The 25019-nt window shown below is 38.8% G+C and overlaps 1 protein-coding gene across 6 annotated transcripts in view; it reads left to right on the top strand.

The window, feature by feature from the left end:
- Positions 1-25019, top strand: part of LOC113048087 (neuron navigator 3-like) — a 295342-nt gene that overhangs the window by 144973 nt on the left and 125350 nt on the right. For 3 of the 6 annotated variants that reach the window (XM_026209604.1, XM_026209605.1, XM_026209603.1), the window contains exon 1: positions 7823-8612. The exons of 1 other annotated variant lie outside the window; for it this stretch is intronic. In XM_026209604.1, coding sequence (XP_026065389.1) covers positions 8337-8612 — 276 coding nt within the window. In that variant the 5' untranslated portion in view covers positions 7823-8336. Of the gene's footprint in view, positions 1-7807; positions 8613-25019 lie in introns of those variants that run through there. 2 more of the 6 variants (XM_026209602.1, XM_026209606.1) reach the window with 2 other exon arrangements.

The following is a 25019-nucleotide window of genomic DNA, read 5'->3' as shown; positions in this document are numbered from 1 at the left end:
AGACAGAAACGGGCCTGTAAAATAGTCCCCTAATGATGAAAGTTTATTGATTTTAGATGACAACTTAAATTTTTTTTAATGTTGTCTTGACAACTAAATCAAATAAGCTTAGGTTCAAGTACTAAAATCATGATTAAGTAAAAAATTATAATAATAATAGTAATGCTTACATAATATGCTTACATAATATTAATACTTCAATAAAAATGTAAAATATATTATAAAGTGTCAAATATATAAAATGTCAAAGCAAAAAAAAAAATAAAATAAATAAAATTACTAAAACGTATGTAAAATGTAGTATTTGAATGATTTGCAAATGGTTATATTTAAATATTTAATAAAACAATTAACTATCCAGTGCTACCTGATATTTGCATTGATAAATATAAATTGTATTTAAACCTGAGAGTGTGGTGATGTGCATCTCAAGATAAGCAAAGATAAGTGTCTCAAAGAAAAGCTTGTTTCTACCTGTTAGGGTTGGTTTGCTGGTAGTCTAGTTCCTGAACCTTAAGCCACGCTGTTCACCAGCAAGATTTAGCTGCACAGCACATTAACAGCACATTCTTTGATGTTTCATTTGTTGGATAAGTTAGTTAAGAAGCCTGGCAGGAACAACAGGGTGCACATCACACGGTTCATAAACATCTGTGGGTGTGCTGGCTAATGCTTGGACTAGCCTCTCGCAGGCCTGAAGCGGTCAGTGTGCACTGGACTCAGAAACCGCAAACTCATCAAGACGAATCCTCCAAACGAGCCAAACACCCCGGCGCAGAGCAGCAAGTGTTTGGAGTAATGAGCTGGAAGACGGTTAGCAAACTCCACATGAGAAGCCTCCAGTAATGACCCAGTGTCTCCACATCTGGAGCTGCTGAACTGAGGCTGGCGCAAGGAACTGATAGCGGAGTGCCACAGGAGCACGGCCTCACATCCCAGGCCTTTAATCAGAATCTCTCTCTCGAGGAGCACCGCTCCAGTTTTATGAGCGATCTGTAATGAGTAGGGGATACAGCCACAGGTAACAGCACTGTGTGCTTTTAGCAAGAAAAAACTGTGAGACTGAGTGCTATTTACAAAGCACACATGCTGATATCCACAGCAAACACTATAATGAAGCTGGGGGAGAGGAGATCCAGTCTAGTATAAAAGAATGTTTAAAATAAGAACAGATGCAACAGATCTGTTTACATAGGGAGAGAATGTGCTCGGAACACAAACTGGAGGCTCCAGAATTTATAGTCATGTATCAGACCCCCTTTCTATTCGTAGAATAGCATACTAAAAAGCATACTAATAAGTTTACTATAGTTTTAAATGGCTGTTTTTGATTAAAGAGGCTGTTTTTGTTACTTTACCTTTAAGTTTCCATAAACTTCCATAAAAAGTATTACATAGCCTAGATTGGCGTTATGCAAATGTGGGTGGTCATGTTAATGTTCTAATGAGTTGTGACGTGTATTCTAAATGACATATTTTTTTAAGATGTTTATTTTTTGTTTTTTAAAGAAATTTTGATTTATTTATTGTTTGTTTGTTGTTATGGTTGTATAGCTGATAAATTGACCAACTGACTTTTTTTCTTTTTTTCTTTTTGGGTGATATCCACAGTTATGTTTTGAAACTGAAATATAAAATACACTTTTAATGACTTGGTGCGGAAGGATCTCATCTTTTTATTACTATGTGAGGTTAGGTTTGACTGTCGTTCATCAGCCACCCATCCTTGTCTTTGGTGAATGCTTTTACCCTGTAAGGCATTGGATAGCTGTGACTCCATGCTGTTTGCTAAAGGAACTGAGAAGGGTAGAACTGCTGCCTGGAGATCTCCAAATAGGGGCGGGAACTCCACAACGGGGTGGATGCTCCAAAATAGGGCTTCCTTCCATTGACAGACAGGCGCATGACACACATGCACCATTTTCCCCCCAATCCACTTCAGTGCAAACTCCGCCCCACAGCGGATTCTGAAGTTTTTATTGGTTGTGTCATTTAAAATGTTGATTTCCTACACTATGCAACAAAAAATGCTAACGCCTAAACCTACCCAACACCTTACCTTAACCAGTAAATTGACTGAATGGCGGGATTGGCGCTGAATAGCGTGGCAAAGAAAGTTGCAGTTCAGGAGATCATGTGATATGAGACTCAACGGACAATGGCGCCTTTTTAGTTACATCCAGCATCACTAAAACCCTTCTACCCTGCGAATTTCGTGCCCCAGGATGCCCCTGTTGCTTGGAATAAAGTGATAGAGTAAAATTTTTCCCCTCCACTGGGATGGCTCCTGAATGATTCCCATTTACATCATGAAGCAGAGGTTCAAACTCGGGTCCAAACCCCACTGGCCACAAGCTATGGCCCCTGCTCTCATGGAGAATATTTATTTATATAGCAAATTTTATTTTAGATGAACTAGAAACAATGTGTAATTTATAAAGCTTTATTTTGAAATGTAAGTCAGTAGCAATTGGCTGAAGCCACAGCCAATGGTGAAAGTCATTTTGGAGATCTTACTTTACAGCATTTTTACACAAGTGCCTAACACTTTTCACAGTACTGCAGCTTTGGATAATTTTAATAATTTCACTATATTATTATTAAAATTAATGACAAAATGAATGTTTGGAAATGTAAACTGATATTCCCTACTGACATACTGCAGCAAAATATATAAATAACTGGCTCAAAACCCTTTTTTTGGGGGGTGAAAATACTATTGTGCCTAAGACTTTTGCACAGTACTGTACTTCACAAATAACATTGTTGTTACTTTATAAAGAATGACCATACAGTCATTCACATAACTGATTAAAGACGGTGACACACAGCACTCATTTTACACTAAATATCAGAGTGATTGACAGAGATACAGTAGAAACATTATATGTGGTTTTGTATTAAATAACACCTGTGCAATAATCATGCTCTCTAATCAGCATCTTGATATGCAACACCTGTGAGGTGGATGGATTATCTCGGCAAAGGAAAAGTGCGCACTAACACATTTAGACAGATTTGTGAACAATATTTGAGAAAATAGGCCATTTGGGTCCCCAGAAAAAGTCTTAGATCTTTGAGTTCAGCTCATGAAAAATGGGGGCAAAAACAAAAGTTTTGCATTTATAATTTTGTTCAGTGTAGAATAAAACAAACTGTAATAGGCTAAATAGAACAAGGTAATGTTAGGGTGGTTAGACAGCTCACATTTCAATAAACAAACAATTTCTTTACAAACTTTCCAAAAAATCAGGTTGCAAGTTGGTGAAGCTACCTACTTCGTCTACCTACACACTTTCCATGTTGTGTGTGAGGAAGATGAGTTTGTAGCCTACTACTGTACGTTTTTTTTTTTGACTGCCGTATTCACAAGTATTTTCCAAGCAAGTTAAGTGCACGTTTTTATCATGTGTGAAATTACACCAACAATATACTATAGGCTTACTACTTACATAACTACTTACAGAAGGTTTTTTCTAAGTTTGATCTGCTGTTATGGTTGGCCAGTTTCAAATCGCATTTTTGGCACACTGCCTTTGTCTTGCCCCTACTCAATTTAAAGTGCTCCCACATAGCTGAATACCTGGCATTTTTGTCTTCTCTTCCAGATGAAATGAATCATGACATTCACAGTCATATTCAAGTGAATGAGAACTGTTTCGCGGGGGATGCCAGATGTAAAAAAAAAAAAAAAAAAGATTATTAAAATCTCAAAATTCAAATGCCAACCCACCAAATTAATATTTGAATAATCGAATATTCTGGTCCAGCCATAGTATGATCTCTGCAAAGTAGGACTCCAGTAAAGTAATGTCATGTTATTTATGGCATTTTAGTCAATAGATTACTTAAAAGCTATTTCTTTACAGTATCAAACATAAAGTTGAAGCAACTGTCTGAATATTGGTTATGATTATGAAGATTAAACATTGTAATTCATATGTGTTGTCACTTTTGATTATTTCCCCTTCTTTAATCACTAGTTTTCATTTCCCTGTATATTTCACAATGTCTGGTGTGCACATTTCTGGACCCAATAATCCTCAGTCAGTCTCACAGAGGGCTGGACCTTTAACAGTTTGTCTGTGTCTGTTATTCTGACCTTGGCTACATAACTGTTGACTACTGGGCAGATGAGTGTTCACTGATCTACTATTGCGCTTATCCATGTTAGTATTATTCTGCTGGGATGTTTGGTTGGGACTGAGCCCAGTGTTGTGGTGGCCTCTTCCTCTTTTTCGGATTAATGGCTGACCTCCCTTTCATGTTATTTTTAGGCCACAATAGGCACATTTTGTAGTTACTGTACATCCCTACATATTGCTTATTGTTCTTGATGGTAAGGTATTGATTCGATGCTTGAGTTTTATCATGATACTTATATATTATGGTACAAGTTGTCATGTAATCAACATGAAGAATGAAACCTTGTTCAAATGTGGTTTCTTAGAAAAAAAATGTACTTACAATTTTTATTTTCTTTAATAGGGTAGTTTCAAGCTAAACGGAATGACCATAATTGCAACAAGTTTACTGATTTTGGCAAAGGTGTTTTAAATTATTTTTTTAAAATAGATTTTTTGTATCACACATATTGTTATGTCATTGACCCTTGATCACAGATTTTGAGGGTTGATTGTTGTAGATGAAGTTGACCACTAAGTAGGAAAGTGGCAGCTCTGTTTTTGGGTGAAAGTAGAAGATTTTCTGTTGGAAAGCAGGATGCGGCTTTGATTCAATGTTGTGTTGTTTCCACCCACTCCTTTTTGGGTTGTGGCCAAGCCACCCGCTCCAAACATGTTCTCCTTGCAGCTGGAATCTCTTTGACGTTTTAGCTAAATGCGTGTTTATAAGTTTGGCCATTTGAAAAAGGATAGTTCACATTCCATTTGCTCCGACTCCTTTGAATATGACACGGAGCACAATTGCTCCCACTAAAATGAATTGTTTCGATCTGTTTCACTACTTTTCTCCATCACGGTGGCCTTAAGGGCTTAAGAATTCAATATGACGAAATTACGAATAATAAATTGAATAGAGGTTCTTCCATCTCCTCTAACCCCTGTCATGTCTTGATATTCTATGATTCACTCCAGACGAGAAGTCTTCACGAGGATTAGCATGGTAAGAGAATCTTAAGAAGCACTCTTATGATGCTAATGATGAAAAATGAATACCATCATAGTGCCATATAATGCTTATCTCTGGTGCCTGAAGCCCATCAGGCAGAGGGTGAGAGCTCATGGAGTGCATCAAAGGTTGACTGGGGAGTAGGAATCCATGACTCTACTAGCTCCCCTTGTGTGTGTGTTTTCTTTTCCATGCCATCCTATATGCAGAGGAAAGATAAGCATGTGCTTGTGGTGGGGACCAGGTGCATGACTATCAGCCTCTCAAGGGATTTGTTTTGACAGGGTAGGGTCCAGAAGGGATGCAAGAGGGTCAACCCCTCTCTCCTTCTCTTTTCAGTTTCTCTCTCTTTCTGCCTGTCTCTCACTCTCTCACTGCTTGTTTTCACAGGGAGCGCAGGCCACTTTCTGATGTATGGTTCGCATAGAGATGTTCCATATAATCAGGAACCACTGCTTTGGTTCTACCTGGTATTTATTTTTCTGTAACCGATGGGATATTTTTTTTGTCAGAGCAAAGTCTCAGGCCTCTCATGATATTCCAATTCATTGATGAAAAGGGCAACTGGGAGCAAGTCAGCTGGAGATTTCCCAACGTTAGTTTGGGCTCATTGTATAATGCTGAACCCCTGTTTTTATCAGTCAGAGAGAAAAGAGAGTGTCTCATCAATCAGAGGAGCAGATTTCCTTCCTTCTTTCGTGGAATGCAGCAAGTTGACTTAATCACACGCTATGGTGCTTGGCCAGGAGGTTTGAGTCTTGAGATGCTGAGTTCCTATTTCATCTCTTGGGCTGTGGCTTTTGGGTCTTCCATAATTCTCCCCCAACCCGAAGATCTTGAGGTTTCTCCCTCAGCCCACCCCTTCCCCTGTTCCTGTTGGAATGCCCTTTTCCTTGCCACAAGATACTCCACTGTGGCTTTGGAGGCCACCTAGTATGGAGCAACTCTGCTGAGCCCACATTCAGAAATAGAGGTTGAGGCTGTAAATTTAGCTCTTGTCAGGGCTCTTAACCTCTTCCAAAGAGCATTGCCCATGCCCAATCTCATAAGACACATTGTTTGTTCTTGAATTATGGTACTAAAGAGGTACAGGCCACAGTTTTCAACTGTGCCTCACTAGACAAGCCCGAGGGAGTAAACTCTATGATTACCATCATCGCCTTGCGGCATCAAAAACAATATTGCTGTCATTCCCATCAACGTCTTCATCATGTTTTATGATCTTTGTCCCCACTTAACCAACTCACTTAGAGTACAGGCTCTGATGTGGAGAAATGTGGTTGAGTGTCTGAACATTACACTAGCCATGACCTACCATGCTTAGATGGAACTGAACCTGGAGGTTGCTTTACTCCTGTTGACTTTGGCTTCTCTAAGGTGCTTAGCAGCAGACTTCCAGCTCAGCGTCACCACAGTAAGTTCAGAAAACACAGGTAGCTGCAACCACGTCATTCAGCAGTGCTTTTCCAGAGCGGCTTGATGAACTCTGCAAGGGAGACAATGAAAATTAATTTTGGACTACACTTTTGTGTTGAATCCGACCTCCTGCCTGGAGCATTCAGTTACATTTGATCCTCTGAGCGCCTGAAATCCTGAAGAGTAATACATAATTGTATATAATTTCTCAGATTGAAGGTGTAGGTGACATTCATTGCCTTGCAGTTTCGTTGGATTGTAAAATATGATGGTAAAGGAGGAAAATGAAAAAAAAAAAAAAAAACAATGTTCATCTTCCCATTACATATGCTTGATTCTACATATACCAAACAGACAAGCATTTATGCTTAGTACTGAGAGTGATGAGTCTATCCCTTGAGGTATTAAATAAACTGTAGGTGCTCAGAGTAGGCTTAGGAACTGGATGTTGCAGTGTTAAAGTGTTCCGATGTGGTCGAAATCCTTGCTGTGCCTCCACACATCCCTGCTTTTAAACTGAACCAGATGGGCTCTTTCCATATAAAACTTTCACTCCCTTTTAAGTCTCACACCGGGCTAATGGCTGTTAAAAACCATGGTACATGTCATATTTTGCCCACTTAATGAAGTCTTCAATACATCAAGGGCTGCTCAGTTTCACACCAAAGTTGCCAGGTACTAAATGACAGACTGTTTAGTGATCATTGCTCTGTTCATGGGAAATGAATTGTATCTCCTGGGCTAGACACAAGAAAATGGTCTGATTATTTGTTTGACATGAATTAGCAGTGATATCAGTGCCAGAGCTGTCAGCGCCACTGTCATGTTCTCCACTTCACCCAATCAAATGCAATGCAAAATGTCTAACACAAATTCTGTTGTCAGTCCACTGTCTCCGAGTTTTCCTGTCTTTCTGATTCTTCACTGATTCTTCATTTCCATAAACTGGGTGGGGATGATAGATGAGATGAGAGTGAAAGTAAACACCACAAAAAAGGAAGCTAGAGACGAGAATTCGAGTTTGGCAGCTAAATCCAGGGAACTAGACAAAACTTTAGTGTGGATTGTTTCCGGGATTAAAGAGAGTAGACCTTCTCTAACATCTGTTTGTGTTGGCCATCACATATACACAAACTTACTTTCACTCTAGACAACCCCAAATGTTTCCCCTTACTTTCGAGTGTTCTTTTTGCAATCGTTCTTTCAACACAGCATTCAGTTATTCCAGTTGCAGCCAGTGTGAGGTGTCTATGTCCACCAATCTGAGCTGGGTTATCCAGAGACTGTTTTGACAGTTGCAGGCAGAGTGTGACACGCTGCTGTGGAATGTTCTTCAAATGACAGAGGAGGAACCAGAGAGTTAGATGTGTCTCTCTGTGTGTGTAGAGAGAGACTCTAGTGAGGAGAGCAGAGTGGTGGTTACCTTCCAGGGAAGTTCACGCCCCCAAGAGCTGTTTGGTTTTGTAGTGGTGTTCCGTCAGAGGAGGAGTGGAAGAGAGAGAGGAGGAGGGGAGAATGTGTAGTGGAGGAGCCTTCTCAGTTACTGAGAGCAGCACACGCTCTCTGCAACCGAATGAGCATGTCCGCACTCTCTCCCGCTACCAGCGCTCTCTAAGAGACATTCGCCCCCTCCCACCTCTTACAGTCCTTGCCAGACGTCAAGAGTAGACACAGGGCTCTTGTCTCTCTCTCTCTCTCTCCCTCTCTCTCTTGTGGGAGTAAGCCACGAGAGACAACTCCTCCACTTTTTTTTCCTCCTTATTTCTCTGTGACTTGCACTCAGAGGGACTATGCCGGTAGTTGGTGTTGCATCGAAACTCCGGCAGCCAGCTGTGGGGTCCAAACCCATCCACACTGCACTACCTATCCCCAACCCTGGGAGAAGCAGAATGGCACATGGACTGACACCCAGGAGCTCGGAGCTCAGAGTCCCAGAAACGTCTATGCTCTCCTGTCAGCTGTCACTCAAGACGGAGATCCATGACAGGAGGTCAAGCTTGGTCCCAGCTCCAGCCACAACTTTGGCGCGTAGCAGCAGAGAGGCAGAGGAGAGCAAGATCTGCAAGGTCAGTGAGACTGATGATGGCATTTTATCCAGGCATTCAACGTGTGATGTGTTTGGGTTGGTCTTTAGAGCAGGTACTGATTCGCTCTACAAGTGGTTTTCATGTTTCTTCAAGCTAGTAACGGTTCTCGTTTGATTTGTGTGGAAATATGATTGCATGCGTGTTTGGAAATAGACCAGCTATATGCCTGGTGGACCACTGCAATATTTTAGCAGGTGCCATAGATCGGTCATGTCTAGACATTAGTATTCTTTTTGGTAGCCATTAAGCTGTAGTGCATTTGCATGAATTTGGATTTGAAATTAATATTGATTGATCGATAAAAAAATAAAATAAATTGTTATTTACCATCATGTCATTCAAAAAAAAAAAAAAAAATTTATATATATATATATATATATATATATATATATAGAATAGAATAGAATAGAATAGAATAGAATAGAATAGAATAAAGCGTCATACAACATGAGAGTATATTGATGATGACAGAATTTTCATTTTGACTAAACTAACCCTTTAATTTCTAAAGGGAAGAATCACACTGCTGTGTCATGTAATGTTTGAGCATGGCTAGTTTCTCATTACAAACCATGTCATTCATGTCGTTGATACTTCCAGTTTACGAGAGGGCTGTTGTAGTAGTTTTGAATGGCTATTAAGATCTCTATCTGTGAAATGAAGCATGGGGCCAGATTTAGGGGGGTGTTTGCGGGGGAGGCTGAGCCACCTGAGAAACCCTTGTGTATAGTAGACCAGTAAAGAACACTAACTCCCTATCCCCCATGTGTGGTGCTCTGTTGCAGATAGATGGCTAATGTCTTCCCCCTGCTCCACTGCTCAGGCACCACTATATTAAAAAGGCACATTTGCTAGCGAATGTTAGACTTGCCGTGAACTCTTTCCCATTCAAAACAAAAGCATGCCAGTGTTTCTGAAAGCAATTTTCACACATTTGGCTGGAAACCAGAGTGGAGACAGAAGGAAGGCGGGGTGCTTTTGAGTGAAGGAAGTGAGAATCTTTCAAAAATCCCGCCATGGATATTCATTTGAGGTTTTGCTACACCGCCTGTCAAAACTGGAGGAAAAAATGAAAAGACTGTAGGGAAAAGACTTTCCTGTTTAGTAAGCTCATCCTGATCTTTGTATCATTTGTGACCTCTTTAGCTTTTCCTCTTTCATTTTCAAATCCTGAAAGGAGGGATTTTCTTTTAACCTGCAGAAAGTGTGTAATAACTTCAAAGCCGGGTCATGGTTGACTGTGCAGTGTTTCTGGTGCCACAGTCGCAAGTATGTTCAGGGTTGCTGCAAGGCAGTGGGCCAAGAATGAGGGGAAGTGTGTTTTATTATTAACTCAGTGCTCTGTGACCTAATACAGCATTCACTCAAGCGTCATTAGTGAGAAAAAAGATTAGATTTGTCTTTTCATTGTAGTTTGCTGTTAAAAAAGCAGTGGGAATGTTAATACTGGTCATAAAGCACAACTGAGCAAGCACTACCTATTAGAATGTTAATAAATAATGTCATAATGTGACTGACCTTTTAGTGTCTCCTTAAATAAAGAAATGTCCCACCTGTCACTTCCTAACTGGTCACAATGGAGCATTTAGTACTAATGTGAGCTTGTCCATTCAGGTCTTTCAGCTCTCTTTGAAATGGCTGAAGAGCCTGAGGCAGTGCTTACTTTCTTCTGACAGTGTAGTTTTTGTAGGGCTAGTTAAGATCATAATGCAGTGGCACGTCACGAGTACATTCATTCAGTAGATGTGGATTTGTTTATACCCACATGTCTATTTGGCCATGTTTGTAGTCATTCCCACAGAGGGCAGCATGTTCACCTTGTTTATTGTTGACACAGGCTTTATTTGACTGCAGTTTGATTTGAATCATGTGCCGGGACAGCAAACTCATGGCAAACTTTGCATTTGAGGACATCAATATACTTCTTGCCTGGCAGTGCTGTGATCTGCAAATGCTATTTATCAAGTTTCCAAACAAACAGGAGCTCCACAGAGCAAGATTTAAAGTAAACCCATGGAGCAACTTAACGGCTAATGTGTGGACAGACTGCGAATGTGCTGTAGAAGCTCTTTTGGACACCTGTAAGAGAAGTCATCCAAGGAGCCTGTAAGGGCCTTATCTCATGACATTGTGAAGAGAGTAAAAAATGCCGATTGTGCAAGTTCAGTATCCCGTGGTAAACAAAGGAAATATGTGGTTGGTCTGGTTGGTGTACTGATTTTAGCTGATGCTGTACACTTTATACACCTGAGAATAAGGGCAGTAAGGTGTGTTCGAGAATGTGTGTCTGTGGAAGGCTTGGTTTGTGAAAATATGAGGAAAAAGACAACAAAAAGAAGGAAACAACGGTATTTTAATTAACTGTCTTCTGTTTCTATGAAATATGAAGAATAAGGAAATCTTTTCTAATTTAAACCTACTTTTATGAACTACTGTAGAACAGTAAATGAAAAATCACAACAGTTCTCTAATTCAGCTTCCACTGCTCTGCATTCCGCTCACTTGACTTAACAACTGAAAATGGAATGACTCCACAGGGTGCTGTTCTCTGTTATACAAGCCTAAAATTGGGACATAAAGAATTATCTTCTTGTGCAGAGTGAAGTTTTTTCTTGTTTTTAGATCATCAAATAAAACAGCTGTTGATATAGATCCAAAAATAATGATCCAGAAATGTTTTGTTGAGATAAATCCATCTGTTAGATTTTATTACTCATATTTATTGCATTATTTATTGTCCCAACAGCTTTTGAAAAGCCTCCTTTGAGTGCTTGGCTTTGAATGCATATGGGGTGGGGGAGTCTTCTATGCTGCATGTGGAAACTGAGGTTTGTCTGTCTATTTTAGCATCCAGTGGCAGCAAAATCCTGTTCTAAGAAGTAAACGTGTCTTCCGTGTGTGCAAATCCTTAGTTTGTTTTTGCCATCTAACATATTTATTTAATGTGTTTCCTTTGCTCTATGAATTGTCTTTTGTAATAAAGTTATGTTAAATCCCTCTCCATCAGATGCTCTTAACTTTCAAAACTTGTCAACAATGGATCCAATGCGGTCGCTGTATTTACACCTCTGATTAGACAGTTTAACTGTCCAGTGAAAGGTAGCCTCTCTTAAACTCGGACCTTGCTGTTGCTAGTTTTTTAGTATAACTTTTCAAGGGGGGATAGTTCAAAACCTGTATGACTTTTTGTCTTCAGTGGAAAACAAAATAAAATACTTTTTTAGAATGTTCCACCTGTTTTTGCCCCTACAACATTGGACCCTTTTGACTTTCATTATATAGCCTAGACAAAATATTTGGGTCCACAAACCCTTTCTTGTTTGTTTGTTTGTTTGTTTGATTTTTACAGTTATGTCTCATTAAAAATATCTTGAGGCTGTTGGCGTATCTTGTTACATATGCGCACAGACACACACATTTTGCTTCATTATCTTCATTCTTAGTAAGCTTAGTGGTGCAGTCCAATAGCGAGATTCCCCAGAGCTCTGTACTTGTCCCACTCAAGATTTGTATGTGTGAGATTAGGAAGTCAAGGAATGTAGACAGGCCACTGACGGTTCACAGTGTTTTGTATGAGGAGGCAGGGGAATGCTGAGAGTGCAAGGGGACAGTGCCAATGTTTCCCAGCAGCAGAGGTGCTGTCGTTGGCAAAACACTGAGACTTTATGTATGATGCAGCCATGGGTGGTCTGGCATGTTGCACTCCTTATCTGGAAGAGTGCAGGACACTGAAGACAAGTGATGATCCCGCCCCTTAGACAAGCAGAAGTGGAGTCTCAGAACAATTAGACAGCTCAGCTTGCATGGAAACATATTATATAACAACTCTCTTAAGATGTGTGACTTGTACAAATCGAAATAATCTATTAATTCATCTACATATTCTTTTCCAGTGTACCAACTCAAGGGTTTAGTGATGATGCTGTTTATGCAGATAAAATCAGACAATTTAATTTACGCTGTTTATTCATTTATTTAATGAAAATGTTAATTCTGACTCTGATTAACAAGAATTAGTCCACCCAAACAATGATGTCGTCATTTATACATCCCTAAGTTATTTCCAAACGCTTTCATTCAGATAAGAAAGATAGGCTAAAGCTTTCAAGCTTCAAAAGAGATGCAGAAGCACCAATAAAGTATCACATAAGTTGACTCTATATTTTTTTTGCATATATATATATATATATATATATATATATATATATATATATATATATATATATATATATATATATATATATATATAAAAAATTTTTTTTTTTTTTTTACAGTATTTATTTTTGCTGATGTATCCTTGTGTGAAGCTCAAAGCTTCACTCCCCATTCACTGTAATTCCGAGGAAAAGAAAAACCAGCTAATTATTCACAACTTCTAATAAGAACGTCCTATAAGGTTTGAACAGCATAAGGGTAAGTGATGAAAGAATTTAGATATTTTATAACTATTCTTTTAAATGTTTTGTGGTCACATTATAGTGTTTGTTTACAAAACAGCCATGCAAATTTATATTGAACTTTTCTGGAACCTGAATCAGTCTTTAGTTAAAACAGGAAGAAAAATTGGTGAGAAAAAACAGCGTGCAACCTAAACTAAAAGTTGCCAGGCATCCTGTTTATTTTACAGGGGTGTGCAGTCCAGAGACTAAGAACACTCTGTGCATACAGCTCAATTTGAAAGAAAAAAATTACATCTAATAACATTTAATGATCTGGCAGATGCCATTTTGTTTCCCTCGGTTCAGCTGAGGACTTTATCGCCAGTTTCAGTGGCCTTTCCATATCTGATACTCTTGAATGATGCTTACTGATGTGGCACGGTAGAGCTGCAAAATAATTTCTAGACAAACTATACATTGAGACTTGGATGTTGATTACTTGTGTGTTAAGAACAAAAATAACAGACCAACTACAGAAGGCAAACTTACCTAGTTATCTAATGACATATCAAAGACCAGTGGTTCTCTACCAGGGGGCCTGGACCCACTATGGGGCCTCAGCAGACTTCCAAGGTGGCCTAAAGATCAATTAAAATGATTTTAAATAGGATGAGGCAAGCAATAAAATTATCTTAACAACTAAAAATCTAAATCTTTATTATTGTAATTCATTTTTTCTGCATAAGAAATTTTGTATAAAATATATATTTTTTAAATCCTTGTCAAATAAATAATGAAAACGTATTGAAAAGGATTGAATATTGTTGTGGAATGTCTGTAACAAAAAGAACAATGCATTTTAAGAATGAATGAATAAACCAATAAATAAAGAAGTCTTAATTTTAATTGAATATATTTAAAAATAAATAAAACAATTGAGTTTATTTATGAATTATGCTAGCTCTGAAAACATTGTTTTGTCAGAATAGCTAACTTATTAAGATAATTTAGCTCAAAGTGTGGTAAGCAAACCCATGAACACGCACATTCAAGTGGTTAGTCTATTACCTTTCACTTCCAGTCTTCTAGTTTAATTTTTTTCTTCTTTCACTCCCTTTCCGTCATTGCTCCAATCAGCTGCATTTGTCATTTGTTACATAATCTACCTAATCATTTTCCTGGAGCATTCACTTCATTCCAGACCTCTGTTCTCCTTTACTAATTCTCACAGTTTGTGCTCTGTCTCTGTCTCTCTCTCACTGATGTTGTGCTGATTGAGGGATAAAGGCAGTGCACACACCTGGCACTGTCTGTATAACTGGCTCTGATCCACACCATGAGCCCAATGCTGCACACAGAGGTCATGCACACACTCTCTTCCTCTTGGCTCGGGTCAAAGGAGACACATCTGTGGAACCAAAGCATGGGGTTCATTAGCAATCAGCAGGGACTGAGACAGAGCGGACATCCCAGCATGTTGTTAATACGCACAAGGAAAGGAGAGTAGGGATGCACACAGCTACGCATTTTCATGATCGACTAGTCATTAGGAAGTCTGAACAACTACTGGACGAGTTGGTCTACATTCATTAGTCTCACTGTCTTAGGGTGAGTTAAAACTACTAAAATGACTAGTTTACTCATCCGGAGAGGGGAGAGGAGAGGAGAGGAGAAGTAAACAGAACAAGTTCAGTTCGCCCCTCTGAGACAGACTGCATGGTTACATTGTGACCTGCTACAGAATCATGGGATTTCCTGGCCCATGGGCAAAAGTCCAGAGTGTTTTATTGGAGTGTTTATGCACTGACATGCATGAATGTTTAGAGGTTATTGCAAACTTCAGGGAACTTTAGCTGGCTACTGTTTAACTGCTTTTCTTGTCAAAGATGTCACATGGTCTTCAAATATTACAAGATACTAGAAAGGAGAAATACCTTTATTCAGCAAGTATGCATTAAATTGGTCACAAGTAACAGTAAAGAAATATATATAAATATATATATATATATATATATATATATATATATATATATATATATATATATATATATATATTAAGCTATACATCTATTACAACATTGATAATATGAAATTAAATTAAATGTACTTGAGCAGAAAGTCAGAATATTAGATCATTACTAAAAGATCATGTGACACTGAAAATTAGAGTAATGGCTGCTGAAAATAGATAACAGTTATTTTAAATTGTAATGATTTTAAATTGTAATGTCACAATATTACTGTTTTTACTGTATTTTTGCTCAAATAAATGCAAGGTTGGTGAGCATAAAAGATTTCTTTCAAAAACATTATACAAATCTTTCCTAGGCCAAACTTTTGAACAGTAGTGTACATTACATTAAATGAATTGCCGAACTGCCAAGCGAGTTACTTAAATTTTAGAACATATTTAGAATAACTGAAACACTGTGAGGTGCTTATTTTGTTGTGATTTTAAAGTTTTAGTGACATTTGCAGTGGTTCACCCCAGTACTTCATTTGGTTAAATGATTGAATCTGTGTTTGCCCAGATGACCGCAACAAATGAACTGTGAAGTACAGACAGACTCTGAACTCAGTGTGTGTGTGTGTGTGTGTGTGTGTGTGTCCTGCCACACCAGCCGACATCCAAGAAAATAAAAAAAGCTGTGCCAGCAGAAACTAATTAGATCTGATAAGCGATTTAATTTTAAGAGATGGTTCAGATTTATTTGCTCAGCACAAAATGTTTTAGTTTTTATTTTAGCAGTTCTCAATTTAGCAGGTGGCAAATTACTTTACCCTTAATAAACTCCAGCTTTATATGTACCTTTGTAGTTAGTTTAATCCTTAATCATTTCTGAAAATTGATATTCGTATCTTGCCTCAACAACAGACCAGAGGTTAAATATTTCCCATTATTTAAAGGGTTTAATAAATATAGAACAAAACAATATTATTTTGGAAAGGTGTTAAGCTCTTCATTAACGGTGTTTAAAACTGAAGTGCAGCATTATGGACAACAAAACTGTGCGGGTCAAGGCCAGGTTGACCAGACATGATGGGGTCTGGCTTTTACCACAAACTCTTTTTCTCTCACACTGCACAGACTACTCTCTGTGCTTCCTTGAAGATTGCCAGAACCTCCTAATCTCATAATTATGGTGTAATCGTCTTAATAGCATAATGCTTCTAAATTTTACTTGTGTTCTGAGTCTATATATATATTTATATATATATATATATATATATATATATATATATAGAGAGAGAGAGAGAGAGAGAGAGAGAGAGAGAAAGAGAGAGAGAGAGAGAGAGAGAGAGAGAGAGAGAGAGAGAGGGAACTGTTGTCCTCTAAATTGTTCATGCATGGTTTAGGTCAGCCATTAACGCAGTGGTTGATGTTTGATGGGCCTTGAATATACATATATATATATATATATATATATATATATATATATATATATATGCAAACATCAGTCTCTCATAATGATCTAGTGACAGCGGGAGGTTATCATTGAATGAACACTCCATTACTGCGGTTATGACAGTGGCACAGGGGTCAGTTGTGTCGAACTGAACAGTGTTTAACAGAGTTCATTGTGAAGGTGGACATTTTGGTGGTGATTGTAAAAATGATAAATGCATGTTGATGTTACATTGCAATGTGTCTTGCCTATTTTTCCAAAAGGTCTGATGTTTCTCTTTCATTTTTGGTGTTGTGGCCTTTATCTATGTAAACTAAAAATAAAAATAAAAACATTGTGTTTTTGTAAAATAAAGAAAACTTACTTCCATCTCAAGTTTCCTTTTACTTGAGCGTGTTTGTGAGGAGAATGCGTAAAAATAAATAGAAACGCAGCAAAGGCCTACAGGTTACCACTTGCCATGCAGTTTTGTTAATCTGTTAATTTTGTAAATAAGTGAATATATATAAACTGCATATTTATTCCTTTTATACACACTATATGAGTTTATTCTGTGCTTTAGATGTGTATGCAGCTCAGAAAACAGTGCACGGTATCTACAGAAGTGTCTGCTTCATCTTTTGCTTGAAGAATGGATTAAAAATAAAATCACATTATTAAAAAGTAAACATATATATTGGCTGTTCGATTCCAGGCCTTACGTAAATTAAGTGATTCCAGAATAGATTTTTTTAATTCCCAAATTAGCTGCTAGCATAGGCTACAAAATATTTCACTCATGCTACTTCAAGTGAATAAATATGTGCATGGTAACTACGGAACTATGTTAATTATATTTGTATTTTATTTTTCCTCGATATTGGTGATTATCGTCTGTAACTAAATTTTATTATTGACATTGCGATACTTGCAAGACATCGTCAATATAGCTTAAAATCGTCATATCGCCCAGCCTCATCTCATTTTCTCTTCCCCTTTGCTGCTGTTATCCCGATGTCGATAAGCATGTGTACCTTCGCACGCACTTCCATTTATGTTTTAAGGTATATTTTGCAGCAAAATTAAATTTTATCTAAGCTTTATATCAATTACTGAAAACAATATTTAGTAGTTTTTAGTTTTAATTATCACTTACAATACAGGTTTGGAACAGCATGAGGGCAAGGAAAACTGAATTTTCATAAATCTTTACCAAGCACCAGTTCAAGTACACCAAAATCTAAAACACAACACATTTAGCAGGTCTTTTCAGCAAGGCTAGTTCAGTTGAATTGGCACTGTGCACTGAAGTGGTAATGTGTGTTTGGCTCACACCCTTGCTCACCTTAAAAGAAGATGTGCATGAGAAAGACTTATTGCATTGGAAACAGATGGAAGCACCAACTGCAGATTTTTAAAGCCCACATCTGCCTGTTTCCTCATTCTCTCACTCATGCTTTATTGTAACTTCATAAAGGAACAGCTAAGAGGAAAAGGTAAAGGACGAATAGGACTTGCTAAGTGAGGAAAGGAAACGGGATGAGTTAGCTAGGCGGATGAAGAGGTCTGGTTGGCTTTCATGGATCTCAGCCCTTCTTTCCATGTAGTCTACTGAGCCAGTATTGCAGTAATGTGGAGTAAATCCGGTTTAATTAAGTTTTAAAGGGCAAATTTAGATTAGAAGCATATTGTATAGGGAAGGAGTGTGCCATGCTTTGTGTCCTTTGATCTCATAAATATACACACATATGCCAGACATACACCCATAGTACTGGCACAGAGTCTCCAAATGGGCCGTTCCAGTAGTGCGTATAGCTAAGGCATGCTTTGATATTCATTTTCCCAGGTTGACAGGAGCTGTTAGTCATACGAAAGATGGCTACAGTAAGTTACATTGCTACAGGCTAAAGAGCACTGCATTGAGAAAACGTCAGCCCCTCCTGTGCTATGTATCTCTGTGTGTGTACTTCAAAACTGCAACAGCCTTGGAACTACTTGCAAACAATTTTTGCTTTTCTGTTAAATTGTTCATAGGTGTGGCAGCTTGTGACACCTCTTATATTCTGGGCAAAGGATGATCCTTGCACTTGGTGCCTCAGGGGTCGAAGCCTGTTTTGCTGAGAGTTGCATTAAAACAGGATGCTGGAGTGCAGTGTTAAAGATGTGCAGAAAGAAAGACTGGGAGAAAAGTAAAGAGGGAGGGAGATGGGGAAAGTGAGAGAAAGATATTTTGCACCATCTTGACAGAGAGGTATCCTTGTGTAAATTAGAGTCCTGCCCCATGGTCTCTTTTTTGCATGACTTTACAAGGATCTGCGAGAGAGTTTTAAGACTTTTAAGTCTTGCTGCATTGCCAATGAAAAGATCATCCATTTTTTATGTCATGTAAATGACGTGATCATATTGAAAGCATCAGTAAGTGTTTATGAACTTGGGTAGTTATATTATAGCTGTATAATTTGCCGCTTGTTGCAAGTTTTCTTCTTGTAATGAAATTGATAATTTTAGTGAAAAAAGAAACCTTTTAAAAAAAGTTATCATTTAATGAGACATGTGGATATCCCTTGCAAATATAAAGAGCATTGCTACAGAGAGAGAGAGAGAGAGAGAGAGAGAAACTCTGTTAAATGAAAAAATAATTAAAACTAAGAAATAAAAAATTATATATATTTACTGTATTTTTGAGACCAGCATTATTTTTTAAAGAAATATTAATGTCCACATTGATCATGGGATGAAAATCTGTAAAAAATAAAATAAAGTTGTTGTTTATGTTGCCAAATGCACTCAAATCAGAGTAGCAAAATATATTACCTAAACAAACATAGAAGGGGCAAGAGAGGTGTCAAATTTTGTTCCAATTTCATAGAGCTTGCTCAGAATTCCATTTAATTGAATACAGTTGGATGTGTATTCCTGGTGGTCCAATCAAATTGCTCCCACATAAATGGAAAAGGAGGATGAAGGCAAACATTAAAAACTTGGGAGATTCGATTTTGCCCAATATTTTTCTGTGGTTACATAGTTTTATTTTATTTTATTTTTTTTTGCCTGGCAGACAGAAGAACTACAAGCGTGCCAGGCTTGCCTGATTTTTCACTGTTTATGTGCATGTTGTGAGTGTGTTTGTGGGTCTGATCTTGTTTTCTCAGGTTTATATTCTGAAGTAGCACTTGGCTGCGGGCTGAAAGCAGTTACACTTTAATAGGCCAGTTGTTTACTCTTTTCCAGACCCACTCTGGATGCACTCTACTTCGGAGTATGCCTCTTTGCTGGCAGGTATGCTTTGAGCAGTAAAGTTAACGTTGTAACGTGCCCACCACCGTCTTACTAACTGATTTTACAATCCGCCCAAAAAGTGCTTCTCTTTTATGATAGCTGTAGGTAATGCAAACGAGCTTGGGAAATAGACCCACCTCTGTTTTAGGCCTCCTTCATTCCGACATAGTCAACACCACAGGGTGACGAACACCGTGAACTCACTGACTAAAAGAAGACAATGTATTCAGATGGCTTTAATTAATAGATATTGGGCCCATAAGCTTTCCGTTGCACCCTGAAAGGAATGGATTAAAATAAGACAAGGGGTCCAGTGGACTAGTCTGGGTGGTGGGAAGAAGGGATGAAAGAGGAGGTGTGCTTGCCAAAAGCTGTACTTTTTTACATCTGGCCAAGAGGCAGCATGAATGCCACGTGCACCTGATCTTTCATCTCTTCCTGCTTGTAGGAAATGGAGAGCAGATTGGTCTTTGCTTTATGTGATGCTCTTGATTGAGGACAAAAAGAAAAGGTTGTAATTGCGGTTAGCCATTACATGATCTATAATATAGAGGTCTGGCTTTGATGGGACTCAACAGTACCCTGTTATAGTGATCAGAGAACCCGTTGAAAACCAAGGACAGTGGTCGGCATTTGCCAATAGCTAAGCCTTCTGTCAAGACCTTAAGAAGGCCGATGATGTTATAGAGAGAGACCAAATGTCTTAACCCTCTCAGACAGCTCTGTGAGGAATGTTTGGATTGGACTGCATCTACACTTAGGGGTACACCGCTTACACTCTGCAGAAAAAAAAAAGATTTGCACCGACTGGTGAAGCTATCGGGCAGCTATCAGCCAGGATTGCATCTGTGGTCTCTCCAACATGATCCCCTGCTGATAGCTCCAACAGGAACTCCATTTCCACTACTGTAAAGACTATAATTTGGAAAATTTGTTCAACTATTTGTTGTACTTGTTGTTGGTCAGTGACATGGAGAATTATGTTAGCCTCTCTCTTACGGCTGGCATTTGTTTATAAGGGCCTGGCTCTCAGGAGGAACAGTTTGGCCTTGGATCTATTTGTCCTCACTGAAAATTGCACAAGTACTCTCCAAGAGGTTGCGAGTAATTGATGACTACATATGTTTCTGGGTTTTGCTTTAAATTCAATGTCTCGCTCTCTCTTCACTACCCTCACACTTGGTCAGCGGAGACTCTGTCTTTTTTTGCAGCTTTATGGCTTGGAATGTAAACCTCCTCCTCCACAGGCTTCAAGCCTATAGATTATATGACATGACCATTTAAGGTCCACTCCTAAGATGTACAGTTTTTCAGCAGTTAAGCGCCGTCTTTATAAAGGTCAACTGCTGAATGACGTTGGTTTATCAATGACTGAGGCAGTCTTTGGATCCATAGAGATCCATAATGAATAATTTAACAACCTTAAATTGGGCTTCCTCTGAAAAAAAAATTACATTTGTGTTGGATGTTTTTGATTTGATCTCTCATCTATCTATCTATCTATCTATCTATCTATCTATCTATCTATCTATCTATCTATCTATCTATCTATCTATCTATCTATCTATCTATCTATCTATCTATCTATCTATCTATCTATCTAATGTTTGTAACCAAAGTCCAACAATGGCTAAATGTTTTGCATGCAGATATTACGATAAAATTCACCTGTTTTTTTATGTGTGTCTGTGTGTTGGTGGGCTTCCAGCAGAGCAGCACTTGGTACCTTGTGCATTCAAGCGAATGTGTTGTAGTCTGTATTTGCACAGCTGCAAGAGGACAGGAGCAAGTCAGATAAGGGCCTTGGCCTCAAGCTGGCCCAGCAGGATCCTCTGTGAGCAAATGTTTTTGGGCTGTGATGCAGAGACCCTGTCTGCCTCTGCAACCACTGCTTTCACTGCTTTCCAAACATGGCCCTTCCTGCCTGGAGAAGAGCGACATGGGATAATCTGCACACACTGACATACTGTAGATATACATACAAAATGTATATTCGTACTTGTACAAACTTCAGGGAGAGACCATCTTTAAAGTGACCTACTGAGGGTTGTTGGTTAAACAGTGTAGCAGGGTCATGTAGGTTGCTGCTGCTGGTTTGGTTCGAGAAAAAGTGAACGGCTTCTGAAGTCTGACTACTGAAACCTAATACTGTTGTGCTTGGCAGCATTTCAGACATACGCATAGATGTCTGCCCTACTTGGACACTCTCTGAGCGCAGGGCCCCTCAGGTGAGAACTTTTAATGTGTGTGAGAGAGAGAAATAAGAGGCAGAAAGCAGGACAGAGACATTCACTAGTTTTTTGTCTGATTCCTGTTCTGAAGAGTGAAAAAAAGGAAGCCAATCCAAAGATTAAGAAACTGTTTTTCTCTCTTCCTAGAGTTTGGGTGCAGTTCAACCTAATGTCATGACCTACTGTAAGTCTGGTTATTCACTTGAGACCCCGTCTCCACTTCCTCCTGTTCCACCTGAGAAAGTAAGAGAGCTGTTTTTGCTCTTTGAATCTGTAATTAAATGATTGGAAATGCCACAATGAACAGCCTTTACTGTATGGGTGTGTGGAGGCTTGGTCAGAATTATGACTGATGAATCTATCCCATCCTTGAGAAGTTGTACCTACAATTACAGTCATCACCTCACTGTTCTGAACTTTAGCGAGTCCTGACATTGAAAAACGCTCGGCTAGATCATAGGGGTTAATAGGATTTGTGGAACAGTTTTATCCACCGGATTCTCGGAATTTGAGAGCATTGTGAAAAGTAGTTTCTTACAAGTATCCCACACACAATACTGACCCCCAAGCCAGAGTAGATATTTTCAAAGTTTGTGGTTAATTACTCTTGTAGCCCCAAGTACCCCAGCTATAATATCCAGCCATGATACACTGTTTGCTTGAGGCTACACATATTCATTGAGCTTTGCATTTGAGTTTATTAATTAGGGAGGTGATATGGTGAGAGCGTGTGGTAATGATGTTCACACTGTCTGTTCTCTTTCCAAGGTCAAGATGCAAATGCCAAGTTTGCTTGTCTAAGAACAGCACCTCTGCCAAAGTGTCTGTGCAAAGTCTTTTCTTCCTTGTGTTAAAGCAACTAAAAGAAAACCCTATTCTTTGGTCAGGAACAACTTTGTTTGTGTGTCTCTTAGCACAGTACAGCTTGTTATAGCTACTGAATTCAGTACTGTAGTGTTTATTAGTAGTTGTCAGTGCCCTGGATAATAACTATGCCATGCACCAGTGTCCTTTTTTTATTTTTCGACCTCATCTGCAACACAAATTTATTTGCTGACATCCCTTAAAATCAGTCTCAGGCTGTTGGTCCTGTGGCAGGTATGCAATTTTCGAAATCCCTGGATGGAATAGTGACAGTTGATCTGCCATTTTTAGACATAATATATTGAAAGCATCTTATGCCACCTTGAAGTAGAGGTCTTCTCAAGTCCTTAAATCTGTACAAGACCCGAATAACTTCTTACCCGAACCCTAAGTGCATCATTTTTTTAAAGAAAAAACTCAACCCCAGGTGAAATTAGTCTGACCCGACAGCATTTATTTTCGAAAACGACTGGACCCTAATGTAAACGCCATTGATGTGTGTACAGCCTGCAGACCTGCATTCAGTCAGGAAAATTTCCCGGTGTCCTGCTGACTGATTTGGCTGCTTCTCCATTACTTTGATTTATTTAACATTAATTTATTATTAGGCTACTTTATATTAGTGTCTTCCTTGATGGAGACTAACCTATTACTGAGCTTGGCTTCAATTGTGACCAGTGGATTTGAAAAATAAGCATGATAGTTTGATAAAGAATAAATCGATAGGCTAATAATTAAAGTATTCACTGATCTCTGGCGAAGGGCTGCACAAAAAAAGAAAAGCCCTGCATGAAAGCACAGCATAATGAAGCGAGTGGATTTTCCTGATGGATCTCATATATATATAATATGGTTACAAACGTACCTTCATTTTCTATGTGCCTTCCTCACTTAACACCTACGCAATCAGGATAGTTTAAAATAATTCAGGTCTAATCAGGTCCATTTGGAAAAAGCATGTTTTTATTTTTATTACCCAAGACCCAAGGTCGCTAATACCGAACCCAACCTATTTCTGAGGTACTCGACAAAGTATTGAAACCAAACCCGCTTGGGTCTCAGGTTGTAACTTGGGTTTTCAGATCCAAGTGGACCCACGGAGACCTCTACCTTGAAGCCTAACAGGAAGTGAGAAAGTGTGCATATGGTTGCATTAATGAGTCAAAAGAGGAACGTGGACGTCACAGTCCTGCAGAGAAGGGTACATCCAGATGGGGAGCACAGGTTATGTTTAGTCATAGGCATGTGAACGATAAGAATACACCATATACATTCAGTTCGCTGATGATAAGATAGAAGGCTTTGATCCTATGGTTCAAGACTGGACAAATACACATATGCCTACATTCACAATCAAAGACTAGCAGTCGAATCTACAGACTCATGCAGCTTGACATTCCCACATCAAGAACTGGTTTGATGGTAGTTATGCAATATCATCTGGCAGAGAGAGTGTGAGAGAGGGTAGGGGAGTTATTAGCAAACTCTTCTTTAAAACTGCTGTGATTGCATCCATGCTTTCTCTGTCCTCATTCCCACAACCCACTGTCTCACAGGAAACCACGAATCTCCACAAAGTCTCAGAGGGAACACGAGATCCAAATGTGAGAAAGAGTTGTTTTCTTGAATTAGCGTTGCAGTAAAGTGTTTAGTATCATGTTTTATTGCTAAACTGAAGATGGTTCCTTTTGCTACTGGCTCAACTCGATTGGCCCGTTCAACGAGAACACACATTCCCAGAGAATAAGTTGCAAATAAACTGCACTGTATGTGTTATGCTTTCATGAAATATGACTTCAAAGTCTCTGTGTCAGCTTTGATGAAATGCAAACTGCTGTTTCAGTCGAGTGTCAGGGTGTACTTGTGTTCTCGTCTCTCTCAGTGGTATCTGCCGGTGTACACTTACAGATAGACGGCAGGGTCATCCGGAGCACTGTGTGATCTGACACTATGGGAGAGATACTTTGATGCCACCTTCATCTTCCCACAGCTTCCACACAACTGTCTTCCAGTCTTTTCTTGTCTTCTTAAGAGCATAAAATATTGCCTAAAAGATAAAACAGTGCTAGTGTCTCCAGGCCTACATATGTATGAGCTAATAAGTTTTTGTACGTGGGCCCTCTAAAAAAAAAAGCTTTGTTATCATATATAACCATGTCATATTTTGTTTGTTGCACTGCTGGAACACACCACTTACTGAAAAACCTGATCATACCGACGTAAAGGCACGATTTCGGCAAGGTACCA

The sequence above is a fragment of the Carassius auratus genome, chromosome 29 (genome assembly GCF_003368295.1).
Source record: "Carassius auratus strain Wakin chromosome 29, ASM336829v1, whole genome shotgun sequence".
In the NCBI taxonomy this organism is placed as follows: Eukaryota; Metazoa; Chordata; class Actinopteri; order Cypriniformes; family Cyprinidae; genus Carassius; species Carassius auratus.
This window is presented reverse-complemented; position numbering and strand designations above follow the sequence as displayed.